The sequence below is a fragment of the Anomaloglossus baeobatrachus genome, chromosome 5 (genome assembly GCF_048569485.1).
Source record: "Anomaloglossus baeobatrachus isolate aAnoBae1 chromosome 5, aAnoBae1.hap1, whole genome shotgun sequence".
In the NCBI taxonomy this organism is placed as follows: Eukaryota; Metazoa; Chordata; class Amphibia; order Anura; family Aromobatidae; genus Anomaloglossus; species Anomaloglossus baeobatrachus.
The window spans coordinates 269,994,973-270,014,943 of NC_134357.1; the positions used below are offsets into that span (position 1 = coordinate 269,994,973).

At 48.6% G+C, this 19,971-nt stretch overlaps 1 protein-coding gene across 1 annotated transcript in view; it reads right to left on the bottom strand.

Annotated features, from left to right (window-relative positions):
• Positions 1-17,691, bottom strand: part of LOC142309963 (membrane-spanning 4-domains subfamily A member 4D-like) — a 61,517-nt gene extending 43,826 nt beyond the window's left edge. The window contains exon 1 of the mRNA XM_075347436.1: positions 17,434-17,691. Within this exon, the coding sequence (XP_075203551.1) occupies positions 17,434-17,691 (258 nt within the window). The remainder of the gene's footprint in view (positions 1-17,433) is intronic.
• Positions 17,692-19,971: the final 2,280 nt, after the last annotated feature.

Sequence of the window (19,971 nt, forward strand, 5' to 3'; positions counted from 1 at the left end):
CCTCTATTTCATGCGTCCGCACGACCGCAGCCAGCTCCTCCAGTTCAGCGGTCCAGCAATCCAGCAGGTCATGCACCTGGGCCCTGTTGCGACAGCACAGCACCATCACTTGGGCATTCAGCCACGCCGCCGTCCCGGGTGCAGGTTCTGGGGACTCAGGGCTTTCAGATGGGGTGGACATCCTGACGCTTGTGCTTCCAGGAACGGGAAGGTTTCAGGGTCCTGGCGTCCCCGCTTCTTATGCCCTCCGTTACATCAGGCAGGCCTTCACCCGCCCCCCCTTGGTTCTTTCTAGCACTTCCGCTTGTTGTTCAAAGATGCTCGAGCGGGAAATCTTTGCGCCCAAGATGGTAGAACTTCAAATTTTTCGGCCGGACGCCGCCGGCGGGGACTGCACGGTGCACTTCTACCGGTAGGTAGATTGGTTCTAATCCTGTTCGTGACGCCAAGTTGTCGCGGGCGGAGAGGACGCGCTCGCCACGCTCGGGTCTGGGGCTTCTGGTGCTGCTCGGTGGCTCGAGCAGTGGGCCGGACCCGAGGACTCGAGCAGCGCTCCTCATCCACGAGTGAAAAGGGGGTGGTTTGTTTAGGGAGATAGTTCGTGACGCCACCCACGGGTCGTGGTGATAAAGGGCACCACCGCTGCTGGTGTCGGGGATCCTGGGAGCGATGGTAGGGAGCAGCTAGGATGTCGTCCCCTCCGTGGGCAGGGGTTGGTGATCCTGGGGCCCGGTGGTGTAACGGGGAGGCTGGATGGCTTGGGTGCAGGGTTGCAGGGGCAGCGCGGCGAGGTGCCGGATGGCAGTGGTGTACTCACTCAGGCAGTCAATGACAGAGTCTCTGGTAAACCAAACGGCTGGATGGATGGGTCCCGCAGCCAGCTGTAGTGTTTGTGCTCTCTCCCCGGACTCCAGGCCTCCAGGCCTGTGAACTCCTCGGTGGGTGGGGCCAACCGCCTGGCTTCGCCCCACCTGGTGTGGACATCAGTCCCTGGAGGGAGGCAACAAGGGTTTTTGTTTGACTGGTGTTACTGTCCAGGGGAGTGTGTAAGGTGTAATGTCTGTGACTACCTGGCTAGTCCAGGGCGTCACACTAGCGAATGGGGAAGTCCCATGCTTCATGATGGTTAACCACCCTATCTGCCCTAGTCCCCCCCCCCGTGGAAAAGCACCCTACTGTTGTATGTGTGTGTTTTGTAAAGGGACCGGCAGTTTAACCTCCCTCCTAACCCGGGATGGATATTACCACGTAAAGGAGGTGTAATACCCCGTGGCGCCTGAAGCCCAGGGGCGCCACACACACACATATATATATATATATATATATATATATATATTCATACACACAGTATACACTGTATATATTTTAGGAATGAGCAAACCTAAACTGTAAAGTTTGTACCAGAGACATAGTGTCCGGGCTCAAACTCAACCATGGACTTTTCACAGAAGTCAGTGTCTGAGTTCATGAATTCGGGTGTTTTTCAGATGCTAAATAAAGTTTGTTCAAAGGCTGCAGCCAATCAACAGGCTTTCAGCATGGGGTAGATGCCTGTACTGCTGTAAATAAAATATATTAAAAAAAAATAAAAATGACTTGTGGTTGCCCTTATTTTTGATAACCAGCGCAGGTAAAGCAGACATCTGCGGGCTGCAGCAGTCAGCTGTCTACTTTACAATGACTGGAATAAAAAATAGAGGTTAAAAATTTAAAAGAACCAATGTGTAGGCCCCCTATTTTTGATAACTGTCCATGATAAAGCACTATTCTCCTTAAGGAGACTTTACAAGCCAGTCTGGCTGCCAAGTAAGGGGACTTATAGCTGCCACGTCCCTCTAAGAAATATTCAAATTGTCTCTCCAGTAAAGGAGACAAACTCTAGCACAGCGCCACCTATTGGAAGTAGCGATCCTAAAAGTCACAAGTGGATTTTTAACAATCCTTTACAATATGACTCAGGATATATAAGCCAGATCAGAATCCCAATTTGCAGACACTGTGTTTCGGGGTGCTTGCCTCTCATCAGTGCAAAGTATGGGGGTGTCTGATCTGGCTCATGAGAAAGCTATGTGGGGACCACGGGGGAACACTATTCTCCTTAAGGAGACTTTGCAAGCCAGTCTGGCTGCCAAGTAAGGGGACTTATAGCTGCCACGCCCCTCTAAGAAATATTCAAATTGTCTCTCCAGTAAAGGAGACAAACTCTAGCACAGCGCCACCTATTGGAAGTAGCGATCCTAAAGGTCACAAGTGGATTTTTAACAATCCTTTGCAATATGACTCAGGATATATAAGCCAGATCAGAATCCCAATTTGCAGACACGGTGTTTCGGGGTGCTTGCCCCTCGTCAGTGCAAAGTATGGGGGTGTCTGATCTGGCTCATGAGAAAGCTATGTGGGGACCACGGGGGAACATTATTCTCCTTAAGGAGACTTTGCAAGCCAGTCTGGCTGCCAAGTAAGGGGACTTATAGCTGCCACGCCCCTCTAAGAAATATTCAAATTGTCTCTCCAGTAAAGGAGACAAACTCTAGCACAGTGCCACTGATAAAGCAGACAGCTGGGGGCAAGTATTATCAGGTGTAGGATGGTGACCGGCTACTCTGATACTTGTCGTGCCACAAGATTGATTAAAGGCATTACAAGGGAAGGTTTGAATGTTTCTAGAGACGGGATTGTCCACATACCTCCACCTGTGGGTGAGACTCCTAGCATATAATATGAGTGTTTGTTTAAGCACATGGTCTGACAGAAAGAGAGAGAGAGTCTCAGGGGAGACGGCCCCTGGAGAGGGCTGTGTTTGTACTGACTGGAGTCAGTGTGTGGGCGCGCACAGTTATGTAAGCTGGAGGCCTGTGACTGGAGAGTCAGGCCTGTACTCACCACTGTTAGTTTCAGACAGAGGTATGTTGTATTAATTAGTGCCCAGTCTTATTGTTATGTCATATGATGTAATGTGTTTCGCCATGTGATGTGTTATGTGGGAGGATGGAAATAAAAGCCTTATGTTCAGTGTATATGGACTGTTTGGGGTCTGTGTCGCTGCCATACCACACTATAATGCCCAGGGTGTCACATAGGCTAGAAAAGCCCATGGTTATTTGGCCCTCCCAGCCTAAAAATTGTAGCCCGCAGCTGCCCCAAAAGGGGCACATCTATTAGATGTGCCAATTCTTGTGCTTTGCCCGACTCTTCCCAATTGCCCTGGTGTGGTGACAATCGGGTTAATACTTTTGGGGTTGATGTCAGATGTCAATTGACAGATGGGATCAAGCCCAGCGATTAGTAATGTATATGCGTCTATCAGAAACGCCTTTTACTAATCTGGTAAATGTACAGTTAAAAATCACACAGACACAGGAAAAAAATATTTTTTTGAATAAAGACTACCCTACACTGCTTTGTTCACCAATTTAAAAATTAAAAACAATCCTCGAAGTTCCTACATAATCTATTGGTGAATAAAGACTCCACCACACTCCTTCATTCATCAGTTTATTAATTGAAAAGAAATCCTCAAAGTTCCAACGTAATCCAATGGTGTAATGTCCCATGGTGCCCAATGAATCCTATGGAGCCTCGTTCTGAGAATGAAGCTCCATAGATCATTCTCAATAAGTGTCAGACCCGAAATTTCTCACACTCATGCGAAATTCTGTATCTACCTCTGACCGCAAGTGACCTATGGCGCTTCAGTCAGTCATGGTCAGTACAGAATTTCTGAGGAGTGTCCCACAGTTAAAAAGATATATAATAAAATAAATAATAATAAAGGTCATAACATTGGCTCACAGTGGAGGGTGTAACCGTAGCTTATGGGCCAAGAGGGCATATGGAGGGCTTTGATAATGTATCAAGTGTCAATATATTTAGCTCTAAAGGGTGCTATACTGTACACTCTGCGACATCGCTAGCGATAGCTAGGGATGTCGTGCATGATAGCACTCGCCCCCGTCGTTCGTGCGACATTTAGTGATTGCTGCCATAGCGAACATTATCGCTACGGCAGCGTCACACGCAAATACCTTTTCAGTGACGTCGCTGTAACCACCGAACAATCCCTCCTTCAAGGGGGAGGTGCATTCGGCGTCATAGCGACGTCACTGCGGCGTCACTAAGCGGCCGCCCAATAGCAGAGGAGGGGAGGAGATGAGCGGTGGAACATGCCGCCCACCTGCTTCCTTCCTCATTGCTGGTGGATGCAGGTAAGGAGATGTTCGTCATTCCTGCGGTGTCACACGTAGCGATGTATGGTGCCGCAGGAACAACGAACAACCTCGCTACTGACCAGACAACGATTTTTGGTAAATGAACGACGTGTTACAGAACAACGATTTTTAACTCTTTTGCGATCCTTTAAGGTCGCTCATAGGTGTTACATGCAACGACATCGCTAATGACGCCGGATGTGCGTCACAAACACCGTGATCCTGACGATATATCGTTAGCGATGTCGCAGCGTGTAAAGCACCCTTTAGGCCATGTGCGCGCTAGAAAGTGATTTTTTCTTAAGGAAATTCTGGACCCTCTTAAAGAATCCTGCACCCGCAGTAACAAACCGCACCAAAACCGCAGTGAAATCTGCATGCGGTTTTACCGCGGTTTTCCGCGGTTTGCAGTGGATTTACCACGGATTTTCCGCAAGTTGGTTCCTGCGGATTTTTACCATTATCTATGGCAAAAACCGCAGGTATCTGCGGAAAAGAAGTGACATGCTCATTAATTCCGCAGCGGAAAATCAGCGGGTATAAAAAACGCAGTGTGCGCACAGCATTTTTTAAAACCCATAGGATTTGCTGGGGAATGACTGCAGCAATGTTATACACATTTTTTGCAGCAAATCTGCGGCAAATCCGCTGCAAAATCCGCGGTAAATCCGCAGCGAGCGCACAGGGACTAAAAGACCTACAATGTCCATCGATTTGGTGTGAGGAGGTTGATCTTACTCACAAATCCCTTTAACCAAAACTGTAAATGCTGCTGTAGAACAGAGCCCTTTACTCCACATGATGCTGCTTTTGAGTTGCACAGATAGGCTCGGGCATCGACCAGCTGTGCTCTTCGTAGTATTCGGGCTTGCAGGAGTTCATTTCCTGCTAGTCTGTGTATCACTGCTTTAGTCACATGTTGCAGGAGACCTATCACAATCACTACCGCCCTTTTTAAGATGGTGCGGCCTGTTCTCCTATGCTGGTGATAGCTCTATGCAATCCCAGTCCTTGTTCCTTGTTATCCAGTTGCTGGTGAAATTCTCTGTGCAGTTTGGTGTCCTGTGGAAAAACTCTTGTTGTCGGATTATTTTCCTCCCTTCCTTTAGTTTCCTCATGATCATGTATTGTTTATACCTCTGTAAGTGATTACTGTGAGTTTGAGTTTTGTTTTTTCCCCCAACTGTTTATTTGTGTGGGAATTATTACTCCTGTCCCGGCCCTCTTCTGGGTGGAGGGAAGTGGGCCACTAGATCAGCATTATTCAGGAATTATGGGTACTCTACACGCTGCGACATCGCTACCAATATATCGTCGGGGTCACGTCGTTAGTGACGCACATCCGGCGCTGGTAGCGACATCGCAGCGTGTAACACTAAAGAGCGACGATCAACGATCGCAAAATCGTTCCAAAACGGTGATCATTGACACGTCATTCATTTCCTTAATATCGCTGCTGCCACCGGTACGATGTTGTTCGTTGTTCCTGCGGCATCACACATCGCTATGTGTGACACTGCGGGAGCGACGAACATCTCCTTACCTGCGTCCACCGGCAATGAGGAAGGAAGGAGGTGATGTTACGTCCCGCTCATCTCTGCCCCTCCGCTTCTATTGGCCAGCCACTTAGTGACGCCGCAGTGATGTCGCTATGACGCCGAACACACCTCCTCCTTGAGGGAGAGATTGTTCGGCGGTCACAGTGACGTCGCTGACCAGGTATGTGCGTGTGACACTGCCGTAGCGATAATGTTCGTTACGGCAGCGAGCATCAAATGTCGCACGAGCGACGGGGGTGGGAGCTATCACTAGGAATCGTTAGTGATGTCGCAGCGTGTAAAGCACCCTTTAGGGTTGGGAAGGCGGACCAAACATCATGACGTTCAGGCATATCTTTGGGATCCATGTCAGCCAGGGTCCCTTAGCCTGAGGGCCAGTTTAGGCTTCTCTGTTCCTAATAGTCTGATATCCTGAACTGCAGCTTTCAAGTGAGGCAACACTAAAGCTTTAGAAAGTGGTATCATTATGACCCTGTCCCATGAGCCCATGCCTCTGTCATTACACATAATAATGCTGCTGGTCTAGAGGAAGCTAATTAACATTGTATGCTGTTTTTACTCTGTGATCTATAAGTGCACACTAGTGATGAGCGAGCATGCTTGTCACTACTCGGTACTCGCACGAGTATCACTGTACTCGGGCTGCTCGGCGGGGACCGAGTAATCTCGCGATACTCGTGCTTTACTCGTGGTCTTCATTTCTGCATGTTGGCGCTCTTTTGAGAGCCAGCCCTCATGCAGGGATTGGCTGGCAGACCACTGCAATGCCACAGCCCTGTTAGTTGTGGAATTGCAGTGATTGGCCGGCCTGCACAGCGTCACCGAGCCTTTATATCGGCCGGCGCGCTGTGCTCTGCTCACAGCTATTCTGACAGTGAGTGTAGGGAGAGTGTCGCTGATTCAGGGAAAGCTTTGCGGCCCTTTATAGCTTTTCAGTTGCAGGGCTGCAAACAGTGTGACCAAAAGTCCTTCTCAGGACTATTCTAGTTGTATACAGGCAGGCAGGGTATAGCCAGGTCGGAGTACAGTAGCAGAGTCCTTCTCAGGACTATTGTTGCTATATACAGGCAGGGTATAGCCAGGTCTGAATACAGGCTAGTGACCAAAAGAGTCCTTGTCAGGACTATTGTAGCAGTATACAGGCAGGCAGGCAGGCAGGGTAGTGGTGACCGTATACCAGCCTTCATATCTGGGGCTGGTGTACACAGTGTAAAACAGTCCAGATAGTGTCTGACTTGTCTGTACTGTAATTGTCGCTCCCCAAAAAAACCTGTTAGTAGGTTATTATTGCGTCCGTGCTTGGTTTTTAAAACCGCACGTGTGTGCCTGTTGGTGGCAGCGTACAGGTGCACTGGTGTGCGTTTACCAAACTATTATATAACGCACAAGTGTAGTGTATAATACACGTCAGTCAGCAGTGGCTGATAGTGTCAGAGTTCTTAATTTTTGCTCCTAAAACCTGTGTTAGGTTATTATTGCGTCCGTGCTTGGTTTTTAAAACCGCACGTGTGTGCCTGTTGGTGGCAGCGTACAGGTGCACTGGTGTGCGTTTACCAAACTATTATATAACGCACAAGTGTAGTGTATAATACACGTCAGTCAGCAGTGGCTGATAGTGTCAGAGTTCTTAATTTTTGCTCCTAAAACCTGTGTTAGGTTATTATTGCGTCCGTGCTTGGTTTTTAAAACCGCACGTGTGTGCCTGTTGGTGGCAGCGTACAGGTGCACTGGTGTGCAATTTCCAGAAACTTTGATATAACGCACAAGTAGTGAATATACACGTCAGTCAGCAGTGGCTGATAGTGTCAGAGTTCTTAATTTTTGCTCCTAAAACCTGTGTTAGGTTATTATTGCGTCCGTGCTTGGTTTTTAAAACCGCACGTGTGTGCCTGTTGGTGGCAGCGTACAGGTGCACTGGTGTGCGTTTACCAAACTATTATATAACGCACAAGTGTAGTGTATAATACACGTCAGTCAGCAGTGGCTGATAGTGTCAGAGTTCTTAATTTTTGCTCCTAAAACCTGTGTTAGGTTATTATTGCGTCCGTGCTTGGTTTTTAAAACCGCACGTGTGTGCCTGTTGGTGGCAGCGTACAGGTGCACTGGTGTGCGTTTACCAAACTATTATATAACGCACAAGTGTAGTGTATAATACACGTCAGTCAGCAGTGGCTGATAGTGTCAGAGTTCTTAATTTTTGCTCCTAAAACCTGTGTTAGGTTATTATTGCGTCCGTGCTTGGTTTTTAAAACCGCACGTGTGTGCCTGTTGGTGGCAGCGTACAGGTGCACTGGTGTGCAATTTCCAGAAACTTTGATATAACGCACAAGTAGTGAATATACACGTCAGTCAGCAGTGGCTGATAGTGTCAGAGTTCTTAATTTTTGCTCCTAAAACCTGTGTTAGGTTATTATTGCGTCCGTGCTTGGTTTTTAAAACCGCACGTGTGTGCCTGTTGGTGGCAGCGTACAGGTGCACTGGTGTGCGTTTACCAAACTATTATATAACGCACAAGTGTAGTGTATAATACACGTCAGTCAGCAGTGGCTGATAGTGTCAGAGTTCTTAATTTTTGCTCCTAAAACCTGTGTTAGGTTATTATTGCGTCCGTGCTTGGTTTTTAAAACCGCACGTGTGTGCCTGTTGGTGGCAGCGTACAGGTGCACTGGTGTGCGTTTACCAAACTATTATATAACGCACAAGTGTAGTGTATAATACACGTCAGTCAGCAGTGGCTGATAGTGTCAGAGTTCTTAATTTTTGCTCCTAAAACCTGTGTTAGGTTATTATTGCGTCCGTGCTTGGTTTTTAAAACCGCACGTGTGTGCCTGTTGGTGGCAGCGTACAGGTGCACTGGTGTGCAATTTCCAGAAACTTTGATATAACGCACAAGTAGTGAATATACACGTCAGCAGTGCACAGCATTGCAAAATGCGCAAGGGCATTGGCAAGGAACAAGGAAGTGGACGTGATGGTGGTGCAGGCAGAGGCCGAGGTCGTGGGCAAGCTCTAATTTCGCCACAACAAAGGGCCACATCTAGTCGCTCGCACGTCCTGTCCCAAATTCTTGGGGACCGCAGCAGTACACCGCTCTTGAACCAAGACCAGTGTCAACAGGTTGTTAGTTGGATAGCGGATAATGCTTCCAGTCAGATTGGCACCACCACAAACACTCTGTCTTCCACACGGTCAAGTGTCAGTAGCCGTGATACTGCACCGCACATTTCTGAACCTGATCCTCCTTCCTACCACCAGGCTGAGTACACGTCCTCCTCGGACATTAATGATCCCACACTTGGACACTCGGAAGAGCTGTTCACGTTTCCATTCACACATTCTGGCCTCTCGCCAGCTCATATTGAAGTGGGTCATGAGGAGATCGTCTGTACAGATAGCCAAATATTTGAGCAGCCACGTTCTCACGAAGTTGGCAACGTGTCTCAACAAGTGGTGGACGATGATGAGACACAATTGTCAGCAAGTCAGGAGGAGGAGCAGGGTGCGGAAGAGGAAGACGACGTGGTGGATGATCCAGTAACTGACCCAACCTGGCAGGAGGATATGCAGAGCGAGGACAGCAGTGCACAGGGGGAGGGAGGCGTAGCATCACAACAGGCAGTAAGAAGCAGGGTGGTGGTCCCAGGCAGAAGTCAGGCAACCGTTCCCCGTAACAACACGACGACACAAGGTGCCTGTACAAATGTTAGGTCTTCACGAGTCTGGCAGTTTTTTAAGTTGGATCCAGATGATTCAAAAAAGGCCATTTGCAACACCTGCCGTGCCAGCATCAGCAGGGGTACCAAAACTAGCAGCCTGACCACCACCAGCATGATCAGGCACATGTCAGCCAAGCACCCGACTTTGTGGGAAGTACAACAGAGTCGAGGAGCAGTGCTTGCTGATGTCACTGCTACGTCTTCGCTGGTTGTGCATGCGAGCCAATCCTCTGTCCATGCTGCCTGCGAACAAGCCTCCTCCACTCCTGCACCTGCAGTTGCCTACGCAGAAAGAACACCATCATCAAGCACGTCCTTGTCCCAGCGCAGCGTTCAGTTATCCATTCAGCAAACCTTTGAACGCAGGCGCAAATACACTGCCAACACCCCACATGCCACAGTTCTAAATGCTAACATTTCGCGACTGCTTGCGCTGGAAATGTTGCCTTTTAGGCTGGTGGAGACAGAAGCATTCCGTGACCTGATGGCGGCAGCTGTCCCACGTTACTCGGTCCCCAGCCGCCACTATTTCTCCCGGTGTGCCGTCCCCGCGTTGCATAACCACGTGTCACAAAACATCACACGTGCCCTGAACAACGCTGTTTCACCCAAAGTCCACCTAACCACAGACACGTGGACAAGTGCTTGTGGGCAAGGCCGCTACATCTCGTTGACGGCACACTGGGTTAATATTGTGGAAGCTGGGACCCAGTCTGAGCGAGGGACGGAACACGTCCTTCCCACACCAAGGTTTGCAGGCCCTACCTCAGTCAGTGTTTCACCCACACTCTACAGCTCCGGAATGTCATGCTCTTCAGCCTCCTCCTCCTCCTGCGCATCCTCATCCACTGTGCCCTCCACACCAGTCACAAGCTGGAAGCACTGCAGCACTGCCTCGGCGAAGCGGCAACAGGCTGTGCTGAAGCTAATCTGCATAGGTGACAAACCCCACAATGCAGAAGAGCTGTGGACAGCTCTGAAACAGCAGGCAGATCACTGGCTCACACCTCTGAACCTAAAGCCAGGAAAGGTCGTTTGTGACAATGGCCGGAACCTGGTGGCGGCTTTGAGGCGAGGCCAGCTGACACATGTTCCATGCGTGGCCCATGTGCTCAACCTCGTGGTTCAGCGGTTTATAAAGTCATACCCAGAGCTGTCTGATCTGCTGGTAAAAGTTCGCCGCCTGTCTGCACATTTTCGAAAGTCACCTACTGCTTCAGCCGGCCTTGCCGGCTTTCAGCGCCGTTTGCATCTTCCGGCTCACAGACTGGTGTGTGATGTCCCCACGCGTTGGAATTCAACTCTGCACATGTTGGTCAGGATATGTGAGCAGAAGAGGGCAGTTGTTGAGTACCTGCATCACCTAAGCCGTCGGGAAATGGGTCAAACTCCACACATAACACCTGAGGAGTGGAGATGGATGTCAGACCTATGTACCATCCTCCAAAACTTTGAGGACTCCACCAAGATGGTGAGTGGTGATGACGCCATTATTAGCGTCACCATACCGCTACTCTGCCTTCTAAAACGGTCCCTTTTGAAAAACAAACATGATGCATTGCAGGCGGAGCGCGATGAGTTGCAGCAAGAAACAGTAGTGGGTGTGGGTGATAACACACAGCCCAGCCTCGTCTCATCACAACGTGCAGTGGAGGACTATGACGAGGAGGAGGATGAAGACATGGAGCAACTCTCCGGCCAAATTGAGGATATGACATGCACACCAGTCATATCCTCGATTCAGCGTGGCTGGCCAGAGGACAGGGTAGATGAGGAGGAGGAGGAGGAGGAGGAGGAGGAGGACAGCATGTTCAGTCATCTTGTTGGTCAGGCTACTGAAGTCCTGGCTGTTAAGAGTCTGGCGCACATGGCTGACTTTATGGTAAGCTGCCTGTCTCGTGACCCTCGCGTTAAGAACATCTTGGCCGACAATCATTACTGGTTGGTAACACTGTTAGACCCACGCTACAAGGAGAACTTTTTGTCTCTTATTCCCGTGGATGAGAGGTCAACCAAAATGCAGCAGTTTCGGAAGGCCATACTCACGGAAGTAGGCAAAGCATTCCCCTCACAAAACGCTAGCGGCATAGGTCAGGAATCAGTGGACAACCGAGGCGTACAGCCGAGAGAGGCACAAGTCCAATCCGCCAGAGGTAGGGGAACAGTCTTTAAGATGTGGGACAGTTTTCTCAGCCCCTCACGTACCACAGCCCCTGAGGTGCGGGGTAGTGCCACAAGAAATCCTAAGTTTGCCCAGATGCTGAAGGAGTACCTTGCAGATCGAACAACTGTACTCCGACATTCCTCTGTGCCTTACAATTATTGGGTATCCAAGCTGGACACGTGGCATGAATTGGCTCTCTACGCCTTGGAAGTCCTGGCCTGCCCTGCTGCTAGCGTTTTGTCAGAGCGTGTTTTTAGTGCCGCAGGTGGAATCATTACAGATAAACGCACCCGCCTGTCAACTGAAAATGCTGACAGGCTGACTCTGATAAAGATGAACAAGGGTTGGATTGGGCCAGACTTCACCACACCACCAGCAAATGAGAGCGGAATTTAAAGTTTGCCATGTACCTCCACTCACCCATGGGTACACTTCTCGACTTTGGATAATCGCTGGACTGCTCCTCCTTCTCCTCATGCGCCATCATGATGACCGTTACAATAGTTAGGTCTTTGTTTCAGGTATACCCCCAGTGGTAAATTTTTTCGCCCATTCTTTGCAGAATGGACATTACAACGACAGGAGACCCGCTCCTTTGCAATGGGAACAATGTTTTGAGGCCCTCATGCACGTCTCTACCCAGGGACAACGTGTAGCCTCCCAATTTTTGGCTGCCCTGCCTAAGGGCTATACTGAAATACACCCACTTCCTTAAAATGGACACTTAATGTTTTGAGGCCCTCATGCACGTCTCTACCCAGGGACAATGTGGAGCCTCCCAATTTTTGGCTGCCCTGGCAAAGGGCTATACTGAAATAGACCCACTTCCTTACAATGGGCACTTCAGGTTTAAAGGCCATCATGCACGTCTCTATCCAGGGACAATGTGGAGCCTCCCAATTTTTGGCTGCCCTGCCTAAGGGCTATACTGAAATACACCCACTTCCTTAAAATGGACACTTAATGTTTTGAGGCCCTCATGCACGTCTCTACCCAGGGACAATGTGGAGCCTCCCAATTTTTGGCTGCCCTGCCTAAGGGCTATACTGAAATACACCCACTTCCTTAAAATGGACACTTAATGTTTTGAGGCCCTCATGCACGTCTCTACCCAGGGACAATGTGGAGCCTCCCAATTTTTGGCTGCCCTGGCAAAGGGCTATACTGAAATAGACCCACTTCCTTACAATGGGCACTTCAGGTTTAAAGGCCATCATGCACGTCTCTACCCAGGGACAATGTGGAGCCTCCCAATTTTTGGCTGCCCTGCCTAAGGGCTATACTATAATACACCCACTTCCTGACAATGGACACTTAATGTTTTGAGGCCCTCATGCACGTCTCTACCCAGGGACAATGTGGAGCCTCCCAATTTTTGGCTGCCCTGGCAAAGGGCTATACTGAAATAGACCCACTTCCTTACAATGGGCACTTCAGGTTTAAAGGCCATCATGCACGTCTCTACCCAGGGACAATGTGGAGCCTCCCAATTTTTGGCTGCCCTGGCAAAGGGCTATACTGAAATAGACCCACTTCCTTACAATGGGCACTTCAGGTTTAAAGGCCATCATGCACGTCTCTACCCAGGGACAATGTGGAGCCTCCCAATTTTTGGCTGCCCTGCCTAAGGGCTATACTATAATACACCCACTTCCTGACAATGGACACTTAATGTTTTGAGGCCCTCATGCACGTCTCTACCCAGGGACAATGTGGAGCCTCCCAATTTTTGGCTGCCCTGGCAAAGGGCTATACTGAAATAGACCCACTTCCTTACAATGGGCACTTCAGGTTTAAAGGCCATCATGCACGTCTCTACCCAGGGACAATGTGGAGCCTCCCAATTTTTGGCTGCCCTGGCAAAGGGCTATACTGAAATAGACCCACTTCCTTACAATGGGCACTTCAGGTTTAAAGGCCATCATGCACGTCTCTACCCAGGGACAATGTGGAGCCTCCCAATTTTTGGCTGCCCTGCCTAAGGGCTATACTATAATACACCCACTTCCTGACAATGGACACTTAATGTTTTGAGGCCCTCATGCACGTCTCTACCCAGGGACAATGTGGAGCCTCCCAATTTTTGGCTGCCCTGGCAAAGGGCTATACTGAAATAGACCCACTTCCTTACAATGGGCACTTCAGGTTTAAAGGCCATCATGCACGTCTCTACCCAGGGACAATGTGGAGCCTCCCAATTTTTGGCTGCCCTGCCTAAGGGCTATACTGAAATACACCCACTTCCTTAAAATGGACACTTAATGTTTTGAGGCCCTCATGCACGTCTCTACCCAGGGACAATGTGGAGCCTCCCAATTTTTGGCTGCCCTGCCTAAGGGCTATACTATAATACACCCACTTCCTGACAATGGACACTTAATGTTTTGAGGCCCTCATGCACGTCTGTATGCAGGGGCATTGGTGAACCTCACAATTTAGGACTGCCCTGGCAAAGGAAAATACTACAAAGACTCACTTCCTCAAAATGGGCACATTAGACTCAAGAGGCCTTCATGTACGTCTCTTCTCAGGGACATCGGAGTGCCACACAATGTTTTCACGTAAAATCTTTCATGTATTGATCTCAAAAAGTAACATACACCAGCTCTATCTCACTATTGGGTATGTGCCCTTAACATTTCCGCCATGAAAAATCATTTTGGGGTCATTTTGGAAGGTTTTCTGGTGAGTCCGTAAAAATGGCGTAAAACGCGGACAAAATTGTTCACAGCTGTGACTTTTGAGTGATAAATGCTTCAAGGGGTCTTCCCCATGCTGTTGCCATGTCATTTGAGCACTCTTCTGAGACTTTTGTGACATTTTTAGGGTTTCTCCATGCTGCCGGGAGGTCATTTCACAAAAATACTCGGGTCTCCCATAGGATAACATTGGGCTCGTTGCTCGGGCCGAGTACACGAGTATCTTGGGAGGCTCGGCCCGAGCTTCGAGCACCCGAGCTTTTTAGTACTCGCTCATCACTAGTGCACACAGATCACTGAAGCAGTGATTCTCCTAGTGTTATTTCCTCCATATAATTAAGGTACGGTAATACTTTTAGGTAAGGTTTTGATGTTGCAGAATTTCTGCAGAATTCCTACACCTATTATGTACGAAAGTTACTTGTGTTTTTATATATATTTATATATGTATATATATATATATATATATATATATATATATATACACGTTTTTCTCGTGTGTTTTTGACATTGTAGTTTTTCTGTCTTTTTTGGGGGGTATGTCATGCTTAAATAAAGCTGCTTTGTTTTTTAAACTTCCTGATATTTGTTGGACTTTGACAAAATTGAATTGATATAGTCGGGGGTGGATTACATGCATTTTTGATGTGTTTCTGCTGTGGAAATGCCAGCTACTGGAAATCTCGCTCATGCGCGTGGTGTGACGCCCTGGCCTATCAGGTCGTTACAGGGTATTGTGCAATCTGCCCTTCTGCACAGTATCCACCCTCCTTGGTTACGGATCCTGGTCCTGTGGTGTTGCTAACAGCTTGGCCAATCAAAATCCTAGGAACACTTCCCACTTGAACCTACCAGACACACCATTGGGGGGCCTGAAGGGAATAGGGCCGCCCACATGGGGGGTTGGTGACGAGAAAGTGCGGACAGTGACAGTTGAAAGTTGAGAGTGAAGGAGAGAGGAGGTGAAGTGGCTCTCGTGAGGAGAGGCCACGGAGGAGAGCTCCTGTGTACTAGGTGGCAGACGTTTGTCTGGGCCTGGTAGGAGCTGGAACCCGGTCGTAGGGGACATTGTCAAGGGGCACGGACTGCCGAGGAGGGCAGCTGGTGGCCTTGAGCTATCACCGGGCAGGGGCCAGGACATGACGGGGTACGTGGACCTGAGGCCAGAAAGTAGCTTCACGCATTCCGGTAATTTACCCAACGGGGTGCAGACTTCAAGTGTCATCCCCAACCCGCTCCAAAATCGGGGTGCTAGCACACCGATGGGATAGGACTCTCCCACTACAGTCCAAAGAAATCCTACGCGTGAACCCTGAGAGCAAGCTCACTCCGTTAGCCATACGGGTGAGCAAGACCCGGAGAGTTTCATACCAACGGGTCCAATCGAGACTAAGGTGCCAGGGACAGGGCCACAGACCAACAGCAACACCAAGGGCACAGATGCAGGCGTGCTCCCCCAGGCTGCAGTGGTTCTCAGAATTCTGGTTTACAAGCTGTCGGTGTGGTTATTCTGGGACTGAGTGAGTACATTGGAAACCCCTCTTCCTATCCCCCCACGGCACCCAAACACCATCCATCATCAACGGGCCCCGGGACACAAACCCCCTACCCACAGAGGGGTTAAACATCAGGCTGCCGCACCATTGTCACCGGGCTCCCCAACGGCAGTGGTAGTCCCTCACCTTACCACGCACTGTGGGTGGCGTCACGAACTTTCCAAAAATCCCCTGTACATATTTTCCCCCCCTTCTTTTAATTGAGTGGCCACGCGACCCCCGGGTCCGGAGACCCCTCGAGCCACCACAGATCCGGATCCGAGTGGCAGCAGCCCGGCTGCTTGCATGGGGGTGGAACACGCGGCTCAGTTTGGCAGCGTCACTGCGCTTCTGAAGCCAGGTGTATGCGTTTGGGTTTCAGAGAGGTGTACTGCACATGATCGGAAGCGTAGAAGCTGTTCTTCTGATCATACGCAGTGTGCCTCTCAGAAGCCGGGATACGTACACCCATACACCCAGCTTTAGAGGCATACTGAAATGAGCTGTGCGCATGTACAAGATTTCCAGGAGCTGGTGGTGACAACAGCTGGTGGAAATCATGTTATCACGCCCACTGTAACATGATAACATAGAATGAGGGCCAACTAGTCTGGGGAACTAACGCCCCATCGACTAGTCAAAGCATTAATCAGCATAGGATTAGGGCTGGTTAGGCAGGGAATTTATTCATACAGATGGGAATGCTGCTGAAGGGCATAGGGGACATGACAGGAACAAAACAGTGTGCGGCGCTGAAACACAATAAAATGTGCAGTGGCCGTTCTCAGATACTACAGTTCACATTCTGTCATGTTACTCTGTGTGCGAGCAAAAGTGCGCTTTTATCAATACCAAGCTACTGCATTAATCTAAATTCCTAGCAACATTTCTGAATGAATCTACAAATATTAACTAGTTTAGACTTTTTTCTATCAGATATGTGGTGATTATTGATGGGTGTATTTATTAGAGTAGAACTGAATTCTTCACAAAATTAAAAATAAAATCTGAGAATACAAAAATGTTTGTAATTTGCTCGGTGGAGAATACTAGGTGGTCACCATTTTGTTGTACCATAGAAAACGGGCAAATGGTAAGAAAAAAAAAAATATGAATAATACCTCTTTTTCCCACTATCATATGCCTCATCTCTGATTTCTTTACTCTAGAACAGAACTTTTGGACATTATCTGACCTCAAAGGTCACCACGCATCGTTAGGTCTCAGCAAACATTGAAACATCACAACGTTGTGACCTTATTTCTAAGGCCTGGTTTCGCCCAGAAGTCAGAATCCAAAGTGAAGACACTAAAGCTGTGGCATTTGATGGTGGAAAGAAGAGGCCTTGAGGACTAGGCGGTGGTCAGCAAGCAGTTGGGTGGCTGGAGAGGTGAGGAGTGAGTATTTTTTTTTCACATCTTACATTTATTAGGCTCTTTAGTCTCAAGAGAGATCAAAGAGCATAATAAGGAATATTCAATTTGCAGAGAAATAGTTTATTTATGATTGTCTGCTATGGGTTACTGCAAAATATAAAAATCCAATCACTCACCCCAAGAGCCTTAGGTTTGCCTTTTAGGAAGGTTTTATAAAAGGCTGAGGATTCTGTAATTTGAGGAATGACAGCAGCAAAGCTCCACTGTGGAGCCACTGTGGGGACCTTCCACATCTGGGCATCGGATGGACCAACATATCCGGGAGGAGCTGGAGGAACATGATAAAGTGGAAGGCTGTGAGATGGAGCAGTAGGAATCGTCTCGTTGGTTAGGGCTTCATAGCTGTGCGTGCAGGCTCCATTCATTGATGACATTGTTTAAGCTTTATGGATAATAAAAAAGTGAAGAAAAAGACAAAGTAATAATAGAAATAATCAATTTCAAGAGGCAAACAATATCCCGAGCTATGATGAAGACGTGCAATAACAGCTTGGCATCAAACACTGATATTTTATATGTCGCTTTCCTTCCACCTAATTAACGTTAAATGCCTGTTCCCGGGGGATCTATTACCAGGGCACAATAACAGCTCGCCAGCTGCACCTATGCTGTCACACGTAAGCGATTCACACAAACTAATAGGGAACATTAACTCATTCTCTACATCATGTCTTCATTACCTGTCCAGCATTACAGTGTGCCTCAGTGACTGAGCAGATTACTGATTTCTTCAGGGGCCCTAGTATAAATTAGCACTTGGTAAACATTGGTGACTTGTAACATTAGGCTTTGGACCTTCTGCACACTGCTCTGTACTGAGGCACAAAAAGCTATATTTTATGTACCGCCATATTTTGCCACTGTACTGCACCATACTACAAAACTAATAAAATAAGAGAAGAGATGCTGGAATGTCACAAATATCACTTGGTGTAAACAAGCAAATTTCATTTTCTCACAATAGGGCAGAGGAGATATGGCAGTTCTGGTCACTGTAAGTGGCACACAAGAGTAGCGTTGGGGGCGCCAGGCCAGGATTGCCAATCTGCCTCACGGGCATTTGCTCGATGGGCCACAGTGTGGCACTGAATGGTGGCCCGCTAGCCATTTTTTCCGGCTGCCAGCTCGTTTTCCCCATTAACTGTTCAGGGATTTCATCACACACACAGCGTTCATTAACTGACCACCACGAGGTATACATATCCGGAGCACTGATGCTGGCACATACAAGAACATTCTTTGTGGGTGGAGAGCCCGCTCTCTGCTCTGCAGCTGCTTCCATTGTAATGTGGAGCAGTAAGCAGCTCCAGCGTTCTCACCTTCTACTAATGCCTCAATGTCACGGGTGCTTTTGATGAACCCAGGGAAGCCTATACTGGCCCTAAAGTTAGGGCCCCTGCACTAACCCTAACACCCGGAGGTGCCCTTAATGGTAGGGAGGTCCAGGTCTCCAACCTAAGCCCTGTCTCCTGTCCTTGTCCCTAATGTTATGAACTCCCCTCCACAACCCACCACCCGGGGTGAATGGGCAAGAACAGAAGACTACACCCCACCAACAAATATGGACAAACGGGGTTGTGACGTCATGGACACCCAATGCCTAGCATGGGTTAAAGTTTCTTAAAATTAAGCCAGACGTATTGTTCTTCTGTGTGTTAACTCATGTTTGCTAAACTATTGTTTGGGACCAGACCCTTCCGAGCAATCATTGTAATGTAGTTGTGTATTGCTAATCTAATGTAAATTACCTCAGTGGCCATTGTCTAGTCTGTGACTTGCAGACTTCATGTAAAAATCCTCAGTCTTTCTATCCACATCATTTAAATGAACATTATCCATGCAGCTTGAAATTCATCCAATAAGAGAAGCAATCTTGTACAACCAATCCGATAAGGACACAGTATATCCAAAGGGAAGGCTATGGCTATAATAAGGGACTTCTTTAAGTCACCAGTTGTTGATGGACTTTGCATGATCCAGTCTAAGCTCTTAGGAGCTGACTAGAGGATCAGAACCAGGATACCTTGTGGACTCGGTCTAGGGACTTTGGCTCCGACTAGAGGAACACTTGGCTACATGACTTCAAACCAGAGACTACTTAAGGAGGAAACCCAGGTTGGGACAATTCAGTCACCTGGTACAGACTTTGCAGACCTCAGCCAGCTTCCTAAATCTGGCATTATTCCAGTCTCGGTGGGTGCCCGCCGAAAGCGGGGTGCTGCTGGATTGGAGTAAATAGCCCTGGAACTTCTGAGGCATGGACATTCTAAATCCCTGGTGAGCCAGCGGAAGGGTGAGACTCTGTTACCTGTTACATTTGTGTGTTTTGCTGGTTATGTGCCGTTAATATTTTGGGGATCCAATAAAGTCTTAATATTGTGATTCCCTCACCCTGTGTTGTCTGAGTAGTGTTCCGCCCACGGTTAAGGAGGTCTTGCGTTCAGTTGGGATGAGCCCTGAGCCACGCTGTCTTTCTAAAGGCGGCTGGGCCAGCGGACAAGAGCACCCACTGCGTCCCGTATCTTCACAATTGGTGGCGGCAGTGGGACACTACTCAGCCTGGGTTATCCAGGGGAGCTGCAGAGGACTGGTGTTCGTGGACACTGTCCAGGGCTCAACAACCAGGGAGGCACATAAGCATACCCAGCAGGCCA